The following is a 24019-nucleotide window of genomic DNA, read 5'->3' on the forward strand; positions in this document are numbered from 1 at the left end:
TGTGCTGTGCAATTTTTTGCCCAGAGGTATGCACTGAGTTGTATATATAGTCATTCATTTTAACAGCTAGCAAAACACTGTCAATAAGAACTTTGATCTTCTCTTGGTTTGATTGTTTTTGCTCTTGTTCATTTGCACTCTCACAAAATGTGTAGCAGGCCTGTAGCAAGTAATGAAGGATTTTCTTGCCGTAGCTTTTGCACACTGTCCATATGTGATTTTCTTGCTAAATGACACTTTAAAAAGTCAAGTTTTCAAATATCACATCTTTTCCACTTGCAAATTAACCAGCAACATTTGCATCGTGATCATACACGAAGGTCACACCAGTTTCTGTATTGTACATAAAAATTTCTCTTAGCTGTACGTTCCTGACCTCGTGAGCTTTCAGTGTAACAGTTTCTACTGTTTCATTAAGCCGTTCCATTCTAAATGAACAGTCAGTTCTTTTGTGCTTCACACCCTTTGATCCTTTGGAAGTTGACATAGTGAATGAATAATTTCTTCAATAAAAACAATAAGTAAGCCATTTCTAAAATCTGCAAACAAATTATCGCAAACCCCACATTGTCAAGACCATCTGCATTGGAAAAGGAAATGTGATTGTGTACGATTGTGAAGTCTACTTAACGTGCCACTGAGGTAGAGGGTGACAACCTTTTGTGCGCTAGTAGCAGAAGATGTGTGTGTGCACAAACATGCACACCTTAGAGGGAACATTGTACGTAGTACTTGATTAAATCTAAATACATTACATCAGCAACATTATTTGTCTACCCTTTCTCATACAATTTAGAATAATTCATTAACATTGATCATGTGAGACTCTTCAGTTTGAAGTCATGCTCTTTACTCAATAATATCTTTGCTTTGTGGATAGTTTTCAATTACAGTTTCGAGAGCTTCCACTGTATTTTGTACCACTAATCTGAAGCTGAAGACTGTATAAGGCATTGTAATTTTAAGACGATATTTTTGATCAGTAAAAATTTAAAAAGATTTAGCCCTATGACAGGTAATTTTGTGTGTTAAGGCACAGATCAGCTGTGCTAAAATTGAATGGTGTATCAAGGTCCATGGGCTGAATTGTTTGCTCCTGTTTTAGAGTTCTTACATTTGTTGTAAACATCAAACTGCATAATCCATTCTTTGTTGCTCTTACATAAACAAGAACTCATTGGACCAGTCCCAAAATAGTTTGATCCAAGCCCATTGTAGCTGCTATTATGTCATTTGGTGGTAAGTGTAGTGGGGATTGCAATAGGCCAGTCACTGAAATTTATACAACTCTGTCATAGTTTATCCATTCATTATGTTGGGGTTTAGTAAATGTACCGTGGAGTGACCGCTGCTTGTTATTTTCGTGCTACGGATAGGACCCACTCTGCCCAGTCAGCCGACTTAATGAATCGCTGATTTATTACCATTATATAAATGAGATGTCATTAGTGTAAACACGAGGAAATCTGCAGATGCTGGAAATTCAAACAAAAACACACACAAAATGCTGATGGAACACAGCAGGCCAGGCAGCATCTATAGGGAGAAGCACTGTCGACGTTTCGGGCCGAGACCCTTCGTCAGGACTAACCGAAAGGAAAGATAGTAAGAGATTTGAAAGAGGGGGAGGGGAAAATGCGAAATGATAGGAGAAGACCGGAGGGGGTGGGATGCCTGTTCCCCATCTCCCTCTGGTGTTCCCCCACTTTCTTTCTCCCGAGGCCTCCCGTCCCATGATCCTTTCCCTTCTCATTCCCATTCTGATATGTCTATCCATGGCCTCCTCTACTGTCAAGATGAAGCCACACTCAGGTTGGAGGAACAACACCTTATATACTGGCTGGGTAGCCTCCAACCTGATGGCATGAACATTGACTTCTCTAACTTCAATTAATACCCCTCCTCCCCTTCTTACCCCATCCCTGACAATATTTAGTTGTTTGTTTTTTTTTCTCTCTCTCCCTGCCCATCACTCTGCCTGTTCTCCATCTCCCTCTGGTGCTCCGCCCTCCCCCTTTCTTTCTCCTGAGGCCTCCCGTCCCATGATCCTTTCCCTTCTCCAGCTCTGTATCACTCTCGCCAATCACCTTTCCAGCTCTTAGCTTCGTCCCACCTCCTCCGGTCTTCTATCATTTTGCATTTTCCCCTCCCCCTCCTACTTTCAAATCTCTTACTATCTTTCCTTTCGGTTAGTCCTGACGAAGGGTCTCGGCCCAAAACGTCGACAGCGCTTCTCCCTATAGATGCTGCCTGGCCTGCTGTGTTCCACCAGCATTTTGTGTGTGACGTCATTAGTGTATATCAGATTCAGATTCAGTTTATTGTCATTTAGAAACCACAAATGCAATGCAGTTAAAAAATGAGACAATGTTCCTCCAGAATGATATCATAAAAGCATGTGACAAAACAGACTACACCAGAAAATCCACATAACTTTTGGCAATCTCCAATCCAGAGTCCAGAGAGGCTGCTTTCGTGTTCCCCAGAAAGGAGCTCCAAATTCACCAGACAAACAAGACCAAAAACTAATGCTACAAGACCTGCACAAAACCACATAGTTACAACAATGCAAACAATAGCATAATTGATAAAAAAACAGACCATGGACAGATGTTAAAAGACTATAAGTTCAAAAGAAACCACTACACAGTTTCCACAAGTCCTCAGGGTCCCGAGAGACTCGTCATCCCATGCAGGTGGCAGAAGGGAATACCCCCGCTATGGACTTACACGGCACCGCCCAACTCAGCCTCGCAGACGCAGCACACAATGAAAGCTCCGTCGAACCTCCGAGCCACCGACCATCCCCTCCAGCACAGCTTCTCCGAGCACCATCCTCTGCTGAGCGTATTAAGACACCCCCGCCAACGGCCATCGGCAACGGGACCCCGAGGACTGGGGGCCTTTTTCCCAGCAGAGACCCGGACCTCACAGCAGCAGCAGCAACGAAGAAGGTCTTCCTGGAGATTTCCAGATGTTCCTCCATGCTCCCACATCCATTTTCAACCGATTATGATTGCACATGGCACCCTGCTTCACAAATAACAGATAATCAGTTCCGGAGTGGCTGCTGCAAGCTGCGTCGCGCCGCCATCTTGGATCATTCAGTAGATCAAGCATTGTACATTTCTGTTCATTGAAGAGTAAGCTTCTAACCTCAAATCAATTTAAATAAACCAAATGTAATCTAGCAACTTGGAGACAAAAGCAACTGCAGGTGCAGGAGCAAAACATTAACACTGAAAGAACTCACCATGTCGAGCAGCATCTGTGGAGGCAAAGTGATGATCAACATTTCAGGTCAAAATCCTGCAAAATGACTTGGAGGGGGAGGACTAGTACAGAGAGGTGAGATGGAGGGGTGAAAGGGCTTCTCAGTGATAGATTTAACCAGATAAAAGAAGGGTGATGTGCAGATGGAATGAGAGGAAAGGATATGAAAAGTTAAACAAGCCAAAAGAAACCCAGGAAAATACTATAGGTATGAGGGAGAGCGAATCAGAATCGGGTTTATTATCCATCATATGTAGTGAAATGTGTTGTTTTGTGACTGCAGTACAGTGAAAGACATAAAAAGTACTAAGATTTACAAAATAAACACTGCAAAAGATGAATAATGAAATTGTGTTCAAGGGTTCATGGAGAGTTCAAAAATCTGATGGTGGAAGAAGCTGTTCTTAAAATATTGAGTGTGTGTCTTCAGGCTTCTGTACCTCCTCCCTAATGGTAGTAATGTGAAGTGTCCTGGATGGTGAGGGTCTTAAATGATGAATGTGGCCTTCCTGAGGCATTGCCTCTTGAAGATGTCCTTAACGGTGGGAAGGGAAGGGTAATGAGTGATGAGTTTAGGGATGGGGAGGATGGAAAAAGGGGCAGACTGATAGAAATGGGAAAATAAATCAGGCTGATTAGGTACCTCAAATTGGGGAAATTCTATGTTGATGCCCTTGAGCTGTAGGCTACCCAAACAGAACATGAGGTGCTATGCTTCTAATCAGTGTTTGGCCTCATCATAGAAGTGGAAAAGGCCGAGGACAGATGGTTTGGATTTCGGCAAAGGGAAAGGGAATTGAAATTGCATAAACCAGATAATTCAACAGCTTGATGTATTGGAATTGTTATTAGGAAAAAAAATCCTGCTCCCCGGCTGACTTCTTCTTAAATCTGAATGTATACTTTATGTGTCATTAATTTATTCAGATTAATGAAGTCCTCTGCAATTTCACAGCTGAGCTCAACTGAAGTTTGGAGACATTTATAATATGTATGTTGATCTATCCTTTGGAATTATGGAATTAGTTGTAAAAGGACTAAAATCCATCTGAATCAAAACCTATAATCCTGGAAGCCCCATGATAGAGAACTAATGGAATTGTTGTCTGATAGTAACAGTCAATTCTCATTGTTTGGTCTACCACAGATACAGGTAAATCAAGATAATGCTAGAATCTCACTCACTTTGTATTTTAACTCTGATCAGAGTGCACCAGATTCATACCAATAATTACTGATTTGCCTTACCTTTTGCTTTCAGAAAGGAAATACTGCCTTGCATATTGCGTCATTAGCTGGGCAAGCAGAGGTTGTCCATGTCCTTGTAACAAATGGTGCAAATATCAACGCCCAGTCACAGGTAAGATTTAAGCCAAAATGCTGAACGCTCTAAATAATTTTGTTTCTTTGAATGTAATCATAGGCCATGAAAGTGCAATTTCTTTGAAATTTACATGATTTAAAATTATTATGCATGCAAAAGAACAAATTTATTTCCAAAATTTGGAGTTGGCTTACAAAGGTGTTGTCATCAAGCTAAAACATAAGGACAAATCATGCTCAAATGACCATGTGAATGAGCCAAGTTATTGAATAGATCAGTTTGGTAACAAATAATTCATTGATAGCCCATCTGTAAGTTTGCTTAAAAGGCAAGTTTATGGGTAGGCTGAAATATTTAGCATATGCATCATAAGCACATAGGCACACATTGGAGCAAAGATGTGAAGAATTAAATTCATATCATGTGAGTAATAATGAACACACTCACTCCGTACAATCAATCTTATCTTGTGAGCAAACCTAGATACTACATGATCTTATAGTTGCAATGTAGTTATCCAGTACAGTGCCATCAGCCAGATTCATTGAGGCTGTCATCTAGAATATTGATTCTTTACACTGGTTAACACAGCAAGTTTTGATGCTTTTAGCTTGTGTGACAAAGGACATGATTTTTTTTTAACTAAATCTCCATTTCAGCTATTCTTTGGTACCAAAACAGGTTGTTAGCTTTGAATTTCAAGCCAAAAACTGAAAGCTGACAAAACAGATTTTTAAAAACTTGCAATGTTTAAAAAGCATTGAACAGGAAAGGAAAAGTGCAGTGGATATGGGACTAATGTATGTAAGTGGGATTGGTGTAGTTTGGTATTGTGGTTGATATGGCCAAGGTCTGTTTTTGTATTGTACATTTCTATGATATACAGTATGAATCTATGAAAATCCAGCTTAAATGTCTCCCAGCAGATGCCATGTGATTGACCAGCTGTTGTGCTGGCACCCTATTTGTAGAATTGCAATGGGGTGGATCCAACTTACTTGGAGAACAAACTCCCAAAACTGCTGGTCGTTCATCTTTACTTTTTTTCCTAACTGTTCATAAGCATTAGACTCCTTGTGTATTTGTGGCATAGAATTGTTTCAATTCCCCCAGCTTTTACACTAGCAAATCTTCTAAATTAGCTTAGACCCGGTACAAGAAGACATTCATTTCTATACCTCCTCTTTACAATCTCTGTTGGTTTATATATGAACTTGCAATGCAGACTTGGACCAGGGGAAGGAGACAAAATCACAACTTTGCAAAAACTAATATCCATTCCCTCAATTGAGGCTAATATAATGTCAGTGATTAAAGGATTTGATAGGATAGAGAGAAACTATCTACTCTGTTGGAGGATCTAGAGTAAATCACAAAAGATTAAAATTCAAGCCAGGCTATTCAATTATGATCTAAGAAAAGTTTTCCAGTGGGTGAACATATCACTTTGAAATCCAGAACTGAGATTTATATACTTTTGTAAAGCAAAGATATTAAGAGTGACAGAATACAAAGAACAAAGAAATAGAAGCGGGGCTAGGCTTCTCTTGTCATATTTGTCACTCATTAAGATTATGGTTGATTTTTTATGTCAATATTTAAATGTCCATTTTCTTACACTCAGTCTGACTCAGTTTTAAAAAGTTATCAATATCTGTTTTGAGTGGACTCAGTGACTGGGACCTCCACAACCATCTTGGGTAGGGAATTCCAAAGATTCAGTAGCCTCTGGGTGAAAACATTTTCTCACCTCTGCCCTGAATAGCCAATTCCTTGTTCTGACACAGTAACTGCTGTTTCTGAACACCTCAGTCTATATCTACAGTATCCAGATGAAGGGTCTTGGCCCAAAACTTCAACTCTATAGATGCTGCCTGATCTACAGAGTTTATACACCATTCTGGGCATTTGCTCTGGATTTCTAACAGCTGCAGAATCTCTTATGTTCTTTATTTATCCTGAGTAGTCTGTAAGAATTTTGTACATTTCAATGAGATCACCTCTTGTTTTTCTAAAGTCAAAGAAGTTGAGGCCAATCTTCTCAGATTGTCTTCGTTGAAGAAACTTACCAATCCAGTGAATCAGTTTGGCAAATGTTGCTATACACAATATATTGCAAATATAGTATTTCTTAGATAGAAAGACCAAGCCTGTATACAATATTTTAAATGTGTTCTTATTAAAGTTCTGTATAATTGTTGCAAGACATTTCAACTCTTGTACTCAAACCTATTTGAATATATTGCCTATTGAACCTGTATATTAACTTACAGTGAATTGTTACAAGGGTGCCAGATCTCTTTCTAGCACCTTCCAGACTCTCGCCATTCACAAATGCTTTGTTTCTTTTATTTGGTAAAGTGATTGACCTCTGTGTTGCACTTTCCAATTGCCTTTCCTCAGCAACTCACTTACCTGCCCATATCTCCTCGAAGCCACTCTACATCCCTCTCAGCTCATCTTACTTTGTCATCAGCAAACTTGGATGTATGTATTACAATTATCTCTTCCTCAAAATGATTGATATAGATGGTGAACAATTGGAGGCCCAGCACCAAATATGCTATACTCATTTATTTCTACTCTGGGATTTCTAGTCATGTACGGTGTATTGCCCCCAATACCATCCAATCTAATTTTTTTTGAATTGAGATGCAGTGTGAAATTGGCCCTTCCAGTCCTTTGAGCCACAGTACCCAGCAATCCCCAATTTAACTCTCACCTAATCATGGATCAATTTACAAGGACCTATTACCTACCCACTGGTATGTCTTTGGACTGTGGGAGGAAACCCATGAGATCTCAGGGAGAACATATAATCTTCAGAAAGTGGCAGGAATTTTGTTTAATAACATCTTGTATGACACTTCACTAAAGTCTTCTAATAATATGTGATACCAACTGGTTCACCTTCACCAACGCTCCAATGGATTTGTGGTTTCCCTTGCTGAAATCCCAACTGATTATTGTTATTTTCTACCTACCGCTTCTGAGGAGGGTGAATTATTTAACTATCATCCAGTTGAATACGGAGCAGATCCAGCAGTAAATGGTCTTTTGTTGTGAATATTGTACTGAATTAGAAATACCATTTTCCTTCTTAGTGGAAGAACATGTGGAACAGGAGCAGTAGTACTCCAGATAGCCTGACTTGCCATTCTTTATCTTGACAAAACCTTCTTGCTCCCTCCCCAAACCTCTCCACTCCTTGATACTGTAAATAGCTGCTGATTTCCGCTTTAAATATATACAATGATTCTGTCTCCTCCATTCTCTGGGATAAAACATTTCACAATTCTTTGAAAGAAATTTTGCCTCATTCCTGATGAAATAAGCAAGCGCTCATTCTGAAACAACGCTACCTAGTTCTAATATTTCCACCAGGGAAATGCCCTCTCAGTATCTACTCTGTTTAATTCCCGCAGAATTTTATGTTTCAATATGGTCCTTCTAAATTCATATAAGTTTAGGGACATCCTGCTCAATTTTTCATCATATGTCAATCTTTTCTTTCTAGGATTCAACTTATTGAACTTATTTAACCTTTTCTGCACTATCTCCATTACAAACACATCCTTCCTTACATATGGAAGACTAGTCTCCATGCAGAACTCTGGGTGTGGTCTCACGAGAACCCTGCAAAGTTGCATTAAGACCTCCTAACATTTATATTCCATGCCCCTTGTAATAAAGGCCTCCATTCTATTAGCCTTCACAGTTGTTTCCTGCATGCTAATATTTATGCTTCATGCTCTAGGACCCCCAGATCCCTTTCTACCTCAACATTTTATTGTTTGACTATTTAAGTGAATTAATAGTGAATAATAAAAAGTGAATAATATTTCTGCACATTAGACTCCATCTACCAGCTTCTCACATAGCCTAACCATATCCCAGTTCAGACCTTTCCACACAACTTGCTAACTCACCTGTTTTTGTATGATCATCAGATCTGGCAATATTCCAGTATACTCAAAACAATCGATGTGGGTGATAAGTAGTTGAGATCCCACAAGTTACTGATTGCCATTTTCAAAATGGTCCATTTATTCCACCTCTCTTCTGTGACCATCTCCCTGTCAGCATCAACATATTATACCCAAATTATGCATCTTTTTAAATGCATTTTCCAACCCAAATACATATGCCCGTTCCTTTTTATCCAAGCTATTGGTTACATCCTCAAAGAATTCTAACAAATTCATGATTTTCCTTTCATTGAATCACTATTAACTTTGCTTTATTGTCTTTTTTTTTTAAATATCCCTTAATAAAGGGTTCCATCATTTTCTCAATGACAACATCAGCTCATTGTTTTTTTTCCCCCTTTTAGGCCTATTTTACTCATTTTGTACCTATGATTGTGTGGCTAAATACAGATCCAATGCTGTATGTAAGTTTGCTGACCACACCACTGTTGTTGGCTGAATCAAAGGAGGTGGCAAATCAGCCTTTAGGAGGGAGATTGAAAAACTAGTTGATGGTGCCACAACAACCTCTCACTGATTGTCAGCAAAACCAAAGAGCTGATCATCCACTAAATGAGGAAGAAGCCGGAAATCCATGAGCCAGTCTTCACTAGGGGTTTGGAGCTGGAGAGAATCAATAACTTGAAATTCCTTTGCATATTCATATCAGATGACCTGTCCTGGGACCAGCACATGAGTGCCATCACAAAGAAGGCACAACAGTCCTTCTAATTTCTTAGAAGTTAGTGTAGATTGGGAATGTCATTAAAAAACTTTGATAAACATCTATAGATGCACAGTGAAGATTATCTTAACTGGTTGTATTATGGCCTAGTATGAAAACACCAATGCCCAGGAATGGAAGAGGCTACAGAAAGTGATGTAAACAGCCCTGTCCATCGCAGGCAAAGCCCTTCCCACCACTGAGCTCATTTACATAGAGCACTACCTCAAGAAAGCAGCATTCATCATCAAAGACCCCCACCATCCAGGCCATGCTCTCTACTCACTACTGCCATCAGGCAAGAGGTACTGAAGCCGTAGATCTCTCAACGACAGGTTCTGGAACAGCCATCAGGCTCTTGAACTGGAATGGATAACTTCACTCACCACAACGCTGAACTAATTCTGTGACCTACAGATTCACTTTCAAAAACAATTTACAACTTGTTCTCAGTAGTATTTTGTTTTATTTGCACAGTTTATGTATGGTTTTTCATAGATTCTATTGTATTTCTTTATTTTTCCTGTAAATGTCTGCAAGAAAATGAATCTCAAGGTTGTATCTGGTGACAAGTACATATTCTGATAACAAATTTATTTTGAACTTAGGACTATCATCTTCATTGTATAGTGGCTGGAGAATTTTGATAAATTACAACAAATGTATTCATTATCTCAGCATCCATTTCCTTAAAAACCTGAGGTGCAGGCAACTTGCTGGGCTTCAGTTTGCCTAGAATACTTTTCTGGTGATCATAGTTGTTTTAAATTGCTCCTTCCTTAATAGCCTCTTGATCATTAATATTATTATTGGAATGTCTTTTGAGTTCTTTGATATTAAGACTAATCCAAAATCAATATTTAGAAACAGTTATTTTTCTGTTTTTCATTGTTAATTTCCCAATCTCCTTCTCAAAAGGTCTCAGTCACTCATTCCCTTGTGTATAACAATTGAAGCTCTATTGTCAGTTTCCATATTATTTGCTAATTTCATTCGTCTTCTGCTCACCCTTTATGGAATTCTCATTCATTCTTAAAAATGTCTTCATCAACTGGCCTGCCACTAATCTCCAAAATGTGGCTTGCTTTTTACTTCAATTTCATTTTATCTTTAAGATTTAACTATAGATGGTGTATATCCTTTGGTCCTCATCTTTGCTGCAATGTATGAAATGCATCTACAAATGTCCATAAGTGTCTATCACTGCTAATCTATTGTTTTGCAGTTTAAAGTAGTTTTCCAGTCCACTTTAGCCAACTCTTCATACTCATCCTCTTGCAATGAGTACTTCATACTCTTGCAATTGTTTTTATGTTTTTACTTACGACATTTTCACACATCTTTCTGGCCCAACGTGCCCACACCACCCAATTGCAACCATGTGACCAATGAACCTATTAAGTAACCTGCTTAGCTGTACGTCTTTGGAATGTAGGTGGAGACTCCCGGAGTACCTGATTGGCACCCACGTGCTCACGGGTGAACGTGCAAACTCCGTACAGACAGTAGCAGATTTGATCCCAGGTTGCTGGTGCTGTAGTGATGTTTTGCTAACTGTTATGCTAAGTTTAGAATCCTAGTTTCAGACCTGCATTTCTCAGCTTTGAACTAGATTATAAATTCTGCTGTTCTACAAATAGTTTCTGAGGAGAACCTTTGCTATGAGATCATTTATTAATCTTGTCTCACTACACGGTGTCTGATGTAGAGTACCCTGATTAGTTCCTCAACATGTTGGTAAAGGAAATATTCTGAAATGCAACTTTATCTCAAGGCTACATTTGAATTGTTCAATCTAAAGGATGATCGATATTGCCACAATGGTGACCATAACCCCCATGGTGATGTTCTACAGGCTACATACTATTAAATATACTTTTTTTGAATTACTCTCACTGCAATCTGCAACATGTAATTTCCCTTTAAGAAACATACTTTTAAATCGATTTAATGAACTACAGATTTGACAATCTTCTGAAAGACTCGGCAAACTTAACTCCCAGGCAAGCAGGTGTGTCGTCATTAAGCATACAAAGGTTTATTGCCATGGCCAGAAGCAAAGCAGGAGGGAGGGGTACTCCAAACCAGGCTGAAATGCAGAGGGATGAGGCTGCCTCGACCCAGCATCTTGTTAGCAAGTCTGCAGTTGCTGGAAAACAAAACTGAGGACCTGAGGGCAAGATTGCTGTATCAAAGGGAAATGAGGGACTGTTGTCTTTTGGTTTTTACTGAGATGTGGCTTACTCAGAGTACACAAACTACAGTGATCAGATCTGAAGGCTTCCTGACACACAGGATGAACTAATCTGCTGATTGAGAAGAGATAAACGGTGGAGGTGTGTGTTTCATGGTAAAATCCCTGTGGTGCTCTGACGTGACAGTTTTGTTCACCCAACCTTGAGCACCTGATAACCAAATGCTGACTACCCTATTTGCCAAGTGGTTTCTCCTCCATAATCCTGACCACAGTTTACACACCACCAGTGGCCAACTGTAATCTGACACTTGAGGTACTGCATGATGCATTCACCAAACGAGAAACTGTCCACCCCGAAGCATTTCAGCTGAAAGTCAGGGATTTCAATCAGGCTGGTTTGAAGAACTCCCTGACCAATTACCATCAGCATATAACCTGTAGCACCAGAGGTCCCAACCCCCTAGGCCACTGTTATACTAAGATAAGGAAGGCCTACCTCTCTATGCCCTGTCTGTATTTCAATAAATCAGATCACTTGGCAGTCCTCCTCCTACCTGCATGCAAGCAGAAGCTAAAGAGCAAAACCCCAAAGATTAGGACTACAAATGGGTGGTTGCAGGAGGCAGAAATGTGGCTATGCGATTGCTTCGAGTCGGTGGAATCAAAGTCAAAGACTGGGCAGTGTTCAAGGATTCATTTGTGGATCTGAATGAATATACCACGGTTGTCATAGGCTTTATAAAAACAGTGCTATATGAGTGTGTCCCCACAAAATCATTCAGTCTTCCCCAACCAGAAGCCCTGGATGAACTATAAGATCTAGGGCAGGGCAGAGGTGTTCAAGTCTCAATTCTGGTGACCAAGGAAGTTACAAGAGGTCCAGGTACGATATCTGGAAAGCTATTGCTTGGGTGAAGTGGCAATTCCAGACTAAAGTTGAATCACTAAAGGATGCTCGACAGCTGTGGCAGGGCTTGAATGCTATCACCTCTTACAAAGTGAAATAAAGCAATATACAGTAGGTCACAACAGGGCTTCACTTTCAGATGAGCTCAACACCTTCTATACTCACTTTGACCATCAAAGCACGGAAGAACCATCATGAACTCCTACAGAACCTGATGATACTGTGATCTCAGTCTTTGAGGCCGACATGAGAGCATCCTTCAGGAGGGTGAACCTGTGGAAAGCATCTGGCCCAGACAATGTACCTGGCCGAGTGCTAAAGACTTATGCTGATCAACAGGCTTGAGTGTTCACTGAGATCTTTAACATCTCACTTGGGCAGGATAAGGTACCCACCTACTTTAAGCAAGGTTCAATTATTCCACTGTCTAAGAAGAATGTGGTAACTTGCCTCAATGACTATTGTCCAGTAGCACTTACATCCACAGTGATAAAGTGTTTTGAAAGGTTTGTGATGAAACATATTAACTCCTGAATGAGAAATGACTTTGATCGCCTCCAAATTGCTTGCTGGCACAACAGGTCCACAACAGGTTTCCATTTTATTGGCTTTTCACTCAACCCTGGAACATCTGGACAGCAAAGATGCACATATCAGTATGCTCTTGACCAAGTACAACTCTGCATTCATTACTGTCATCCCCTCAAAACTAATCAATAAGCTTCAAGACCTTGGTCTCAATACCTCCTTGTGCAATTGAGTTCTCAACCATGATACATTCACTTGCAGACCCCAATTCGTATTGAAAACAACAACATCTCCTCCACAACATCTTCAGCATAGGTGCACTGCAGAACTGTGCGCTTACCCCCCTGCTCTACTCACTTTACACTTATGACTTTGTGGCTAAGCACTGCTCTAATGTCATATTTAAGTTTGCTGACAACATCACTGTCGTAGACAAAATCAAAGGTGGTGATGAATCAGCATACAGCAGAGAGACTGAAAATCTTGCTGCAATATGAAGAAGCCACAGTAGCACCTCTACTTCCTTAGGAGTTTGTGAAGATTTGGCATGACATTTATAACTTTGACTAACTTCCATAGAAGTGTGGTGGAGAGTATATTGACTGGCTGCATCACAGCCTGGTATGGAAACACCAGTACCCTTGAACAGAAAATCCTACCAAGTGTAGTGGATACAGCCCAGTCCATCATAGGGAAAGGCCTCCACACCATTGCACAGATCTACATGAAGCATTGCTGCAGGAATACAGCGTCCATTATCAAGGACCCCAACAATCAAGCCATGCTCTCTTCTTGTTGCTGCCATCGGGAAGAAGGTACAGGAGCCTCGGGACTCATACCACCGGGTTGAAGAACATTATTACCCTTCAACCATCAGGCTCTTGAACCAGAGTGGATAACTTCACTCAACTTTATTTGCTCTGTCACTGAACTGTTCCGACAACCTATGGACTCACTTTCAAGGTCTCTTTAGTTCATGTCCTTGATATTCATCACTTATTTACTATTTTTTTTCTTTCTTTTGTATTTACAGTTTGTTGTCTTTTGCACATTGGTTGTCCACCCTGTTGGTGCTGCCTTTCACTGATTCTATTATGGTTATTGGATTTATCGAGTATGCCTGCAAGAAAATAAATCTCAGGGTTGTATACGGTGATGTAGATGTATGTTGATAATAAATTTACTTTGAACTTAGTTGAAAATTGCATTTGATTGTTGCAGATCCTTTCATTCAAGCTCCCAATTATTTCTTGATTGATATTCTGTCCAACAGTATAATTAAGGGAGGTACATACCACATCTACCAGTGACTCCTTACCCTATTTTTCCTTTTAATCTCTATCAGAACTGATTTTACATCTTAAGCTTCTGAACCAACACTGCAGTAAAGATTATTAACAGATCTACACCACCTCTTTTTTTTCTATTTGCTTGTTCTTCCAAAATAATATGTAATGCAGAATATTCAATCCCTAGCATTAGTCACTTCATTGTTGCTCATCTGATGGTTTTGAACACCACTGATAAAAAAGGGGATTTAACTTTACATACAAGAGAAAATCTGCAGATGCTAGAAATCTGAGCAGCACACACAAAATGCTGGAGAAACTCAGCAGGCCAGGCAGCATCTATGGAAAAGAGTTCTGCCAAAGGCTAATGGCCCAAAACGTCAACTGTACTCTTTTCCTGCTGAGTTCCTCCAGTATTTTGTGTGATTTAATTTTACACATCTATTTTTATTCCTGTGCCCCTTCCTGATACGTACTCATCGTTACCCTGCAGTATTGCCCCTTCCCTCCTGTTCACATGCTGGAGCAGCCTGGATGGACGGGGCTCGTCAGCTGTGGTTTGCAGCTCACCTCAGAGAAGGAGAACTCTGATCTCAATTCACCACTGCCTTGCAGCTATACCCACTCATGGGGAAAGCTTCAGGCATCGCTAGTGCCAAACTGTATTGGTCTTTGCTGTTTCTTCGAATTCATGAGCTGCGTGGAGAGGCAGGGCATGCTGCATGAACAACCGTTTGCTCTCCATATCATACTGCCCTGACTTGCATATATGTAGACAGCTAGGACTCAGCATCCATGGTCGACCCTGACCAATGGATGCCTCAAAGCTGGAGCAGTTATAAAGTACTCACTGGACAATTGAAATGTCAGTGGACTTTAAAAGTTAGGGTCTTGACTGTACATACTTTTGCTGGCCAATACAAAAAGTTGGCTCTGAATCCTACTCTACCCAGCATCCTATGATTAAAGCTATTTTAAAAGCACTAAGAATCTAACCTTGATCCTTGGATCAATGTGCTTGTGTCTTACTAACTACAATGTTACGTGTCCTGAATGCTTAATGAAGTGTCTTAGCTTCACAAGATGGCCTTGAAGCAAATGGATTTTGACGTGAAATGAAGCTAGGAATGCTTTTGATTGACTAACACGTTCACAGTCAGATACATCTTTTTTTCATTAATTGAAGATCGGTTTTCCATAAAAATGAAGAAAAATGAACTAGCTGACTCTCACATCTTCTATGCAGAAGCTATATTAATATTTCAGGTTAACCTTGAACATAACGCCCTTCTTGTATTGGAGGACACAAATAGAGGTAATTAAGTAATATGATTGAAGAGAAAATAATATTTAACTCATTTAACTCAAGATGAACCTCAATAAAATGAAAATAACTTAAAAGTAATTTAATAAGTTTGGTTATTTTAACAAAACTCCTTGCCATTCCACAAATATTTTTGATGACAAAAATGTATTATTAGCACATGTATTTCCATTGGAATTAAAAGTGAACATTTTATTCTGCCTGAGCCCCAAAGAGTCCCCCTCCCCAAGTTGGGGACAGTACATCTAAGTTTCTTGTGTATTAATTATGGATTCAGATTGGGTTCAGTCAGCCCTTGCTGGACAGCAATTGAGGCACTATCAGATAGTTGTTTGTTTTGTTGTTTGTTGTTCCTTTCTTCACCTTGGGCCACAACGGGTGGTGACCTTGCCATTTCTTCGCATTTTTGTCTTTTTTTATGAGACTGAGTTGCTAGCTCAACCCAACATGGATGGAAAGCATGCAAAGAGCCGGCCGGACACTCACCTCGAAGTCCATTGCAGATGCCACTACACCACTAGCTAACTATCAGATAGAAGATACATTTATAGTAAATTAAGATAGCCTTTTTTTTTGACTCTTTGGTTAAAACTGGTTGTGCTTTTGAATGTTCTCACCTGGCTTTTACCCAATAGAAAGGTGGCAAGGAGATGGAATTGGTTGCTAAATGAATGTGGGCCATTTAGACCCTCTTATCTTTCTATCTTCGCATTAGATCTTGATCTTAAGGCCCTGAAGGCTCTTTGCATTTTCCCATTTTTCTTCTGTTGGGGCTCAGGTGTGTAGAGGTGTTGTTTAAGTATGTCAACAAGTTGAAGCAAGCAGAGGAGAGTGGTAGTAAAGAGCCTTAAATGTGGATATGGAAGAAAAATCCCCCTTAGGGCTAATTTATTCTTTAAGAAGAAGAGACCAGAATAAACCTTTGTAAAGTGAAGCAAAATTACACTTTTTCCCTATGTATGATGACAATATTTATCTTTCTTTTGCAGAATGGCTTCACTCCTTTATATATGGCTGCTCAGGAGAATCACCTGGAAGTTGTAAAGTTTCTTCTCGACAATGGGGCAAGTCAGAGCATTGCAACTGAGGTAACATCATAGGAATGATCTTTTTGTCTTCATATTGTGCATATTTATCAATTAAAAGCAAGTGAGTGTTAAAAAAAACTTCAAGATTTTTCTTGGGGGACCACACAGGATTCTATAATTTAATTAGTTCAAGATATTTGCAGCTGCTGTCTGTGGCCAGCTGGGTTTCACAGAACAAAAGACTGCCTGGTTGGGAGAATCAGAATCAGGTTTAATATCACTGGCATCTGTCATGAAATTTGTTGTTATGTGACAGCAGTACACTGCAATACATGATAATAAAATCTATAAATTACAATAGGCATATATGAAAAAGAATATTAAATTAAATTACGTAGTGCAAAAGGAGAAGGAAAAAATAGTGAGGTAGTGCTCATGGGTTCATTGCCCATTCAGAAATCTGATGGTAGAGGAAAAGAGGCTGTACCTGAAACATTGAGTCTGTGTCTTCAGGCTCCTGCACACTGCCAAGATGTTTGAACACATTATTCAGATTGTCACTCAGTTCGAGTACTGAAGAAGTCATGAATTGTCATAGATGCTGTTATTTGTGAGGTTTGGTCAACAAGGGCCTTTTTCTGCTATTGCATAAAGAATTCCACAATACTATTTGAAGAAATGTGAGGCAGATCGCATGATGTATTGGTCAGTATTTATCCCTCAACCATAATCATTGAAGTTGCCTTTCAGAAACTTGACTTTATCAAACAGTTAAATGTTTTGCCAATCAGACTGTGTTTCTTAGTTAAGTCCAAGGCAAGAACATAAGGTAATTGATGGGATTGTATAATGTTCTGTAATCTGTGCCTCTCTGAAAGAAGGCTTGGCACTGGGAGCTGGGCTTACAGAACATCCTTTAATATGTAGCATTGATGGGAAATGAATATGCACTCAGTGATCAACTTTATGAACCTTGTAACCTTTGAGGTCCCTCCTCTACCTATTAAAGTGGCCATTGTGTGTATCTTCTTCAGCTGCTGCTGTAACCCATCCAATTCAAGCTTCAATGTGTTGTACATTTAGAATGCTCTTCTGCACACCGCTGTTGTAACGTGTAGTTATTTGAGTCACTGTCACCTCCCTGTCAGCTTGAACCAGTCTGGCCATTTTTCTCTGACCTATCTCATTAGCAAGGCACCTTCGCCCACAGAACTGCTGCTCACTGGATTTTTTTTTGTCTTTCACATCATTCACTGTAAACTCTAGAGACTGTTGCAGTTTCTGAGAAACTCAAACTTTCCCGTCTCTCATTCCACAGTCAAAGTCACTTATATCACATTTCTTCCCCATTCTGATGTTTGATCTGAACAACAACTGAACCTCTTAACCATGTCTGCATGCTTTTATGCATTAAATTGCTGTCATGTGATTGGCTGATCATACATTAACAGGCAGTTTTATAGGTGTACCTAATAAAGTGGCCACTGAGTTCTACAGCATTCACTAAAACTAAAATTTGTCACATCTTGCTCGTTCATACATCTTTCTTTCCTTTGACATTTACAACTGAATCCAGTTCCACTACATTATCAGGCTTTAAACCTCAGCTGCTACTTCTGTGAAAAATGAAGTTTTCTTCTGAAACCACCTCTGGTGATCCTGATGATCACTTTAAATCAGGGATTCCCAACCTGGGCTTCACAGACCCTTGGCTTAACCCTTGGTCCAAGGGGTAAAAAAATTGGAAACCCCTGCTTTAAATCTTTGCCTTTTTCTTATCATCTCTTCAGCTTTAGACCATAAGAAACCCGCAGAATTAGACAATTTAGTCTGCTCCACCATTCAGTCATGAACTTTTTTTCTCAACCTCAATTCTCCTGCCTTCTCCTCATAACTATAAACCACTTTAACGATCGTGAGCCAATATTTATTCTATCCAAACCTGTGTATATTTTAAGTAACTTGGCAAAATATACCATCAGGTTTTTCTAGTCTAGAGAGAACAACGCTGCCCTTTACAGTCCATTTTCTAAGTTATTTACCAGTTTTCAAAAGAGTTTAGGACTGGCATGGGAGAAAATAATTTGCAGATGTGTGGGCAAAGAGCAGTGGAGTGGGTTGATAGGACTGTTTGACAAGGAACCAGTACAGACTTCTGAGTTGTAATGATGCTCTAAGACTTGCCCTCATTCCTGGAAATATTCCAGTACATCTGTTCTATACACTAACATCCTTACTGAAGCACGGTGTGTGGATTTGAATGCAGTATTACAGCTGGAGATGAAATAATGTTTTATAAAGTTCAGCATAACTTTCTGGCTTTTGTGCTCTTTACTTCCATTTGTAAAAAAAACCACGGTCACATGCTTTTTTTTTAATGGCTTTAGGCAGATTGTCCTGCCTTATTCAGTGGATGAGCTATTCTTTACAATGAGATGCCCAGTGGTGTGAACTGTGTCTAATTTGAACCTACTCTTTTGGCAAACTGACCTTCACTGCACAAGAATATGGGTTGGATTATTGGACCTGTATTCCCTCTTTGGTTGGATCTTATGGCATGAGAGGGTCTGTTTCATCATTGTGTGTTGAATACAAATCGAGATGACCCAGATCTTTTATTATCAACAGCTTGGCAATTATGCAGACTGCCATTATTCTCATTTGGTAAATACAAGAGATTCTGCAGATGCCGGAAATCCAGATCAGCACACAAAATACTGGAGGAACTCAGCAGATCAGGCAGCATCTATGGAGAGGAATAATTGACGTTTCAGGCTGAGATGAAGACTCTGATGAAACATTGACTATTTATTCCTAAATATGTGAAATTCTGCAGATACTGGAAATCCAAACCAATACACATAAAATGCTAGAGGGACTCAGCAGGTCAGGCAGCATCTATGGAAATGAATGAACTGTCAACATTTCAGGCCAAGACCTTCCTTTGGGACTGAAAAGGAAAGGGGAGAATGCCAGAAAGAAAAAGGTGGAGTGAGGGGAAGGAGGATGGCTAGAGGGTAATAGGTGAAGCCTAGAAGGTGGGTGAGAAAGGTAGAGGCTGGAGAGGAAGGAATCTGATAAGAGATGAGAGTGGACCAAAGGATAAAGGGAACAAGGAGTCATCTCAGGGGGAGGTGATAGGTAGGTGAGAAGAGGTAAGAGGATACATTGGGGAATAGAAGACGAGGGGAGAGGTAGAGATTTTTTTACTGGAAGGAGATATTGATATTCATGCCATCAGGTTAGAGGCTACCCGGACAGAATATAAGGTGTTTCTCCTCCATCCTGAGGGTAGCCTCATTGTGGCACAGGAGGAGGCCATGTAAGAAGGTATGTAAGAACAGGAATGGGAATCGGAATTAAAAATAGAGCTAAGGTGCTCAGCAAAGTGATCCCCCAATTTATGACGGGTCTCACCAATGTAGAGGAGGCTGCATTGGGAGCACTGGACACAGTGGGTGACCCCAGCAGATTCGCAGGAGAAGAGTTCCTTCACCTGGAAGGATTGTTTGGGGCCCTGAATTGAAGTGAGGGAGGAGGTACATGGGCAGATGTAACACTTTGGCCACTTGCAGGGATCTTTATTCCTCTCCATTGATGCTGCTTGACCTGCAGTGCTCCTCCAGCATTTTGTGTGTCTCATTTGCTTCTTGGAAAGGGGTTTCCTATTATTCTAAAAATCTTACAAATTTCCATAGATCCTATAATTGTCCAACTATATCACAAGGTAACAAACACAATGACTGGTAAACAAAAAGGGAAGATAGTACAATCCATTATAAGCTGGTAGTGGAATAAGTTATTGGATAAATGCTGAATTTTCTTATTAGAAAGTGATAATTCGTGACTATAAAGTCCTAAGTTGGTAGGTAGAGGCAAAATTATTTTACCAAAGAAAAATAGAACATGCCACTGGTAGTTTTTTTTTCTGTGTGTGTTTTTTTTAGTTCTTAACAAGCAGTGCATGGTATATTTAGATTTTCAGAAGACATTCAGTTAGGTGACATACAGAAAGTTACTCAAAAAAAGGGCTGGTCGGGGCAGGTGACGGGCAGCCTAGATAGAAAAATGGGAATGGATTTGGAAAGCTATTGCATTGTCAGGAGGATTAGTGCCAAGGTCTCAATCCAGGGCCAATCTTCAAAATGAACGGACCATGAGTAATGTATTAAGTTTGCTGACGATGGAAAGAAAAGTATGGAAAAAGGCACAAAGAATCTGTAAAAGGTGGCTGGTGAAGTGCTATGTGAGGAAAGACGAATAGAAAAAGAGGAACTTTTTGAATGCTTAGAAACTATTCAAAAAGGAACATGGGCATCCTTGTAAACAAAGCACAAAGCTAATTGAAGGTACAGCAAGTTGGTCAGCAAGGCTAATAGCATTCAGGAATGGGTGTAGAAGTATTGCTACAACGTTCCAGGCTTTGATAAGACCATATCTAGAGAACTGGGCATAGTTTTTTCTGTACCAAAGCTGAATCTTTCTGCTTTAGCAGCCAAGACAGATGCTCATGGTTCTGCTGATGGTGAAACTTAAGAAGTGCTGATGAATGGCAGGTTGTTTTGTTATATATGGTACTATACCAAAACTGATCTAGTGAATGCTAGTGTTTTTATCCCTTAAGAATTTCTTTCTTCTATACTTCATCCAAACTTGCTGCAATAACCTTTTAAATACTACACTATGATAACTTTTAACTTTTAATTACTATAACTACTTTCCATTCCCATCTGATATGTCAGTCCATGGCTTCCTCTACTGAGAAAGGAAAAGTAAACATCATCCACTGACCAACCCTCCTGACATCCGCCTCACCTGGCTTCACCTGTCACCTGCCAACTTGTACTCCTTCCTCTCCCCCACCTTCTTATTCTGGCTTCTTTCTCCTTCCCTTCCCTTTCCTGGTGAAGGGTCTCGCCCCAAAACATTGATTATTTATTCCTCTCCATAGATGCTGCCTGACCTGCTGAGTTCCTCCAGCATTTTGTGTGTGTTGATGTGGATTTCCAGCATCTGCAGAAACTCTTGTGTTTACTATCGCCTTTTATTCTTAAACTCTTGATGTATTTAATGATGTTCCCTGTAAAATGGTATTTATCTCTGGATGTGCCGGAGGTGGAGTAAAGGCAGGATGTCTCTAGCTATAGTCCTGACGAAGGGTCTCGGCCCGAAACGTCGACAGCGCTTCTCCCTATAGATGCTGCCTGGCCTGCTGTGTTCCACCAGCATTTTGTGTGTGTTGTTGATGTCTCTAGCTATGATGCTTGGGGTATAATCACTACTTTTTCATTTCCCTGTGCAGGATGGGTTTACTCCATTGGCCGTTGCGCTGCAGCAAGGCCACGACCAGGTGGTCTCGCTGCTACTGGAGAACGACACGAAAGGGAAGGTCCGATTGCCAGCCTTGCACATTGCTGCTCGCAAAGACGACACCAAAGCAGCAGCATTGCTTTTGCAGAATGACCACAACGCCGACGTGGAGTCGAAGGTAGGCCTTACTTGACATCCTGTGGGCATCGGTGTACCTCCTGGCCTGTTCCCCAGCTCGCGGCCTGCCCCCCTCCTCCCCCAGCTCAGAGCCTGCACTTAACTATGCTGCCTGCCCTCTAACTCATGCTCTGCTGTTTAAGACATGGCAGTCTCACTATTGTGATATCCAGTGGTGGTGTGGGCCCAAAACACATGCCAAAAGTTGGTGTGACCTTTCTCATTTTTTGCCACATAACCTCTGAAATCGGTTTGTCAGCCCTTTTATTGTGTCTTCTAGGATCCAGAGAGTAATCTCCAGGGCATGGCCATAATGGATTGGTAGATGGGTGTTAGAGGAGTGAGAGAAAATGAATGGAAGGAGAGAAGAGGGGATGGGGGCTGGATGGTTGTTTGCCAGAGAGTCAAGAATCATCCTGTAGGGAGCCGAACAACTTTTATTTTCTATCTAGCTTTGGGGAAAAAGGATCTTCTGAGGCTGGATGTATTGTGCCATAAGTAGTGGGAGTGAGCAGACTGGGCAATTGGAGGCAGGAATATGTCTAGCCAAGACTGAAAACTTTATCCTGAATTTTTTTTTTAAGAAACCAAGTCAAAGACTTTGCTTTACAGGAAAATGTGAATGATGGTTTTCCTTTTTAAAATTGTGTGCAAATGCTTTAATATAATGAGAAAGTATTCTAAATAACATTTATTCAGTGTGCAATTCCTCTTCAATTTCCTCCCTTTTTTTCTTTTTTTTTCTTGCTGCCGCCTCTTACTTCCCATTTTGCTTGGATCATTGCTTTCTTGTCATTCGTTCATCACAGGGTTTGTGGAACGCCTGTCACCCGCCGGTGAACTAATCCTTCATTTTTCTTTCCTTCTCTTCTCTGCCCAATGTGCTATCGTAGATGACGGTGAATAGGACCACAGAGGTATACATATTATATGCCACGCCACTCATAATCCTTGTGCTGCTGCTGCTGCTTCATCTCTTATTTCTGGCTATGCTTTCTATTTTATTTTTGAAACTGTAGCATGCCCAAATCTGGAGAAATAGATCAAATTGCAGGGCTTTCTGCAGTTGGACCTGGAAGCCTTAGGGACAGACTATTCACCCTTTTATGTTTTGTCATTTTAGAAGCTGGTGATGATCATTAATTTTCCATTTGTAATCTGTTCTGGTCAGAACCCAAGTTCCATCGTACTTGAAAGAGCCAGTTGGGCCCTTGTCAGAGTTACGGTGAACTGCAGGTGCTGGGAACTGCAGACAGCCCTGATCAGGTGTGCTTCTAGGATTGAATTTCCCAGACTGCTGCATGACACTTACCCTGCAAGTGTCAGAAAAGAGGGATTCTTTGGATCCTTAAAAATATTGAAATGCCTCTCTTAAACACAGCACCTTCCCCATCACTCCAATGGAAGCATGGCTAACAGGCTTGCTGAACATCTTTGCAAATGCATCTAATGCCTCCAGATCTCTGGAAGTGTAGGGCCCAAATTGTAGTTGCATGTTCTTAAGCACTAGACATGGGGGTCTTGTTTAAACCCCACACAGCACTGCAGGTGAACCTATCTAAATGCATTGGTTTCCTAAAGGCGATAGGTATTGATAATGACATTGTTTCTGAGAAAGGGTGGCTTGTTTTATTAATTGGAACACTGATCACTTTAGCGTTCGGGGAATGTTTGAAGCAGCATGGTTATGGATATGTCTCTTGGATCCTCACCTTATACTCTTTGCCACTTCCTTAAAGAGTGCATGTCAGCCCATATATCTGGCTGGTGAGATCATGAGTCATCATAGCAAATATTCTAGACCTGTTGACGCTGTGTCTGTCGCGATGTTCTCTAGAGCTGGATAACAGCTCCATTACTAGTTCTATATTGTGACCTTTACTGAAGCAGAAGGCACCACCAGGCAAGAAACAGCTTCTACAGCTCTTGTTTACTTTGTGCTTCAAGGCCGATCTCTCCGCTGTAAGGGC

The 24019-nt window shown here is 40.5% G+C and overlaps 1 protein-coding gene across 29 annotated transcripts in view; it reads left to right on the top strand.

Moving 5' to 3' along the window:
- Window positions 1–24019, top strand: part of ank3b (ankyrin 3b) — a 634594-nt gene that overhangs the window by 418270 nt on the left and 192305 nt on the right. For 23 of the 29 annotated variants that reach the window (XM_073027286.1, XM_073027283.1, XM_073027301.1 and 20 more), the window contains exons 4-7: window positions 4535–4633; window positions 16524–16622; window positions 21865–22050; window positions 22943–22966. In XM_073027286.1, the coding sequence (XP_072883387.1) occupies window positions 4535–4633; window positions 16524–16622; window positions 21865–22050; window positions 22943–22966 (408 nt within the window). The remainder of the gene's footprint in view (window positions 1–4534; window positions 4634–16523; window positions 16623–21864; window positions 22051–22942; window positions 22967–24019) is intronic. The other 6 variants (XM_073027281.1, XM_073027287.1, XM_073027294.1 and 3 more) reach the window with 1 other exon arrangement.

The sequence above is a fragment of the Hemitrygon akajei genome, chromosome 23 (genome assembly GCF_048418815.1).
Source record: "Hemitrygon akajei chromosome 23, sHemAka1.3, whole genome shotgun sequence".
NCBI classification, from domain to species: Eukaryota; Metazoa; Chordata; class Chondrichthyes; order Myliobatiformes; family Dasyatidae; genus Hemitrygon; species Hemitrygon akajei.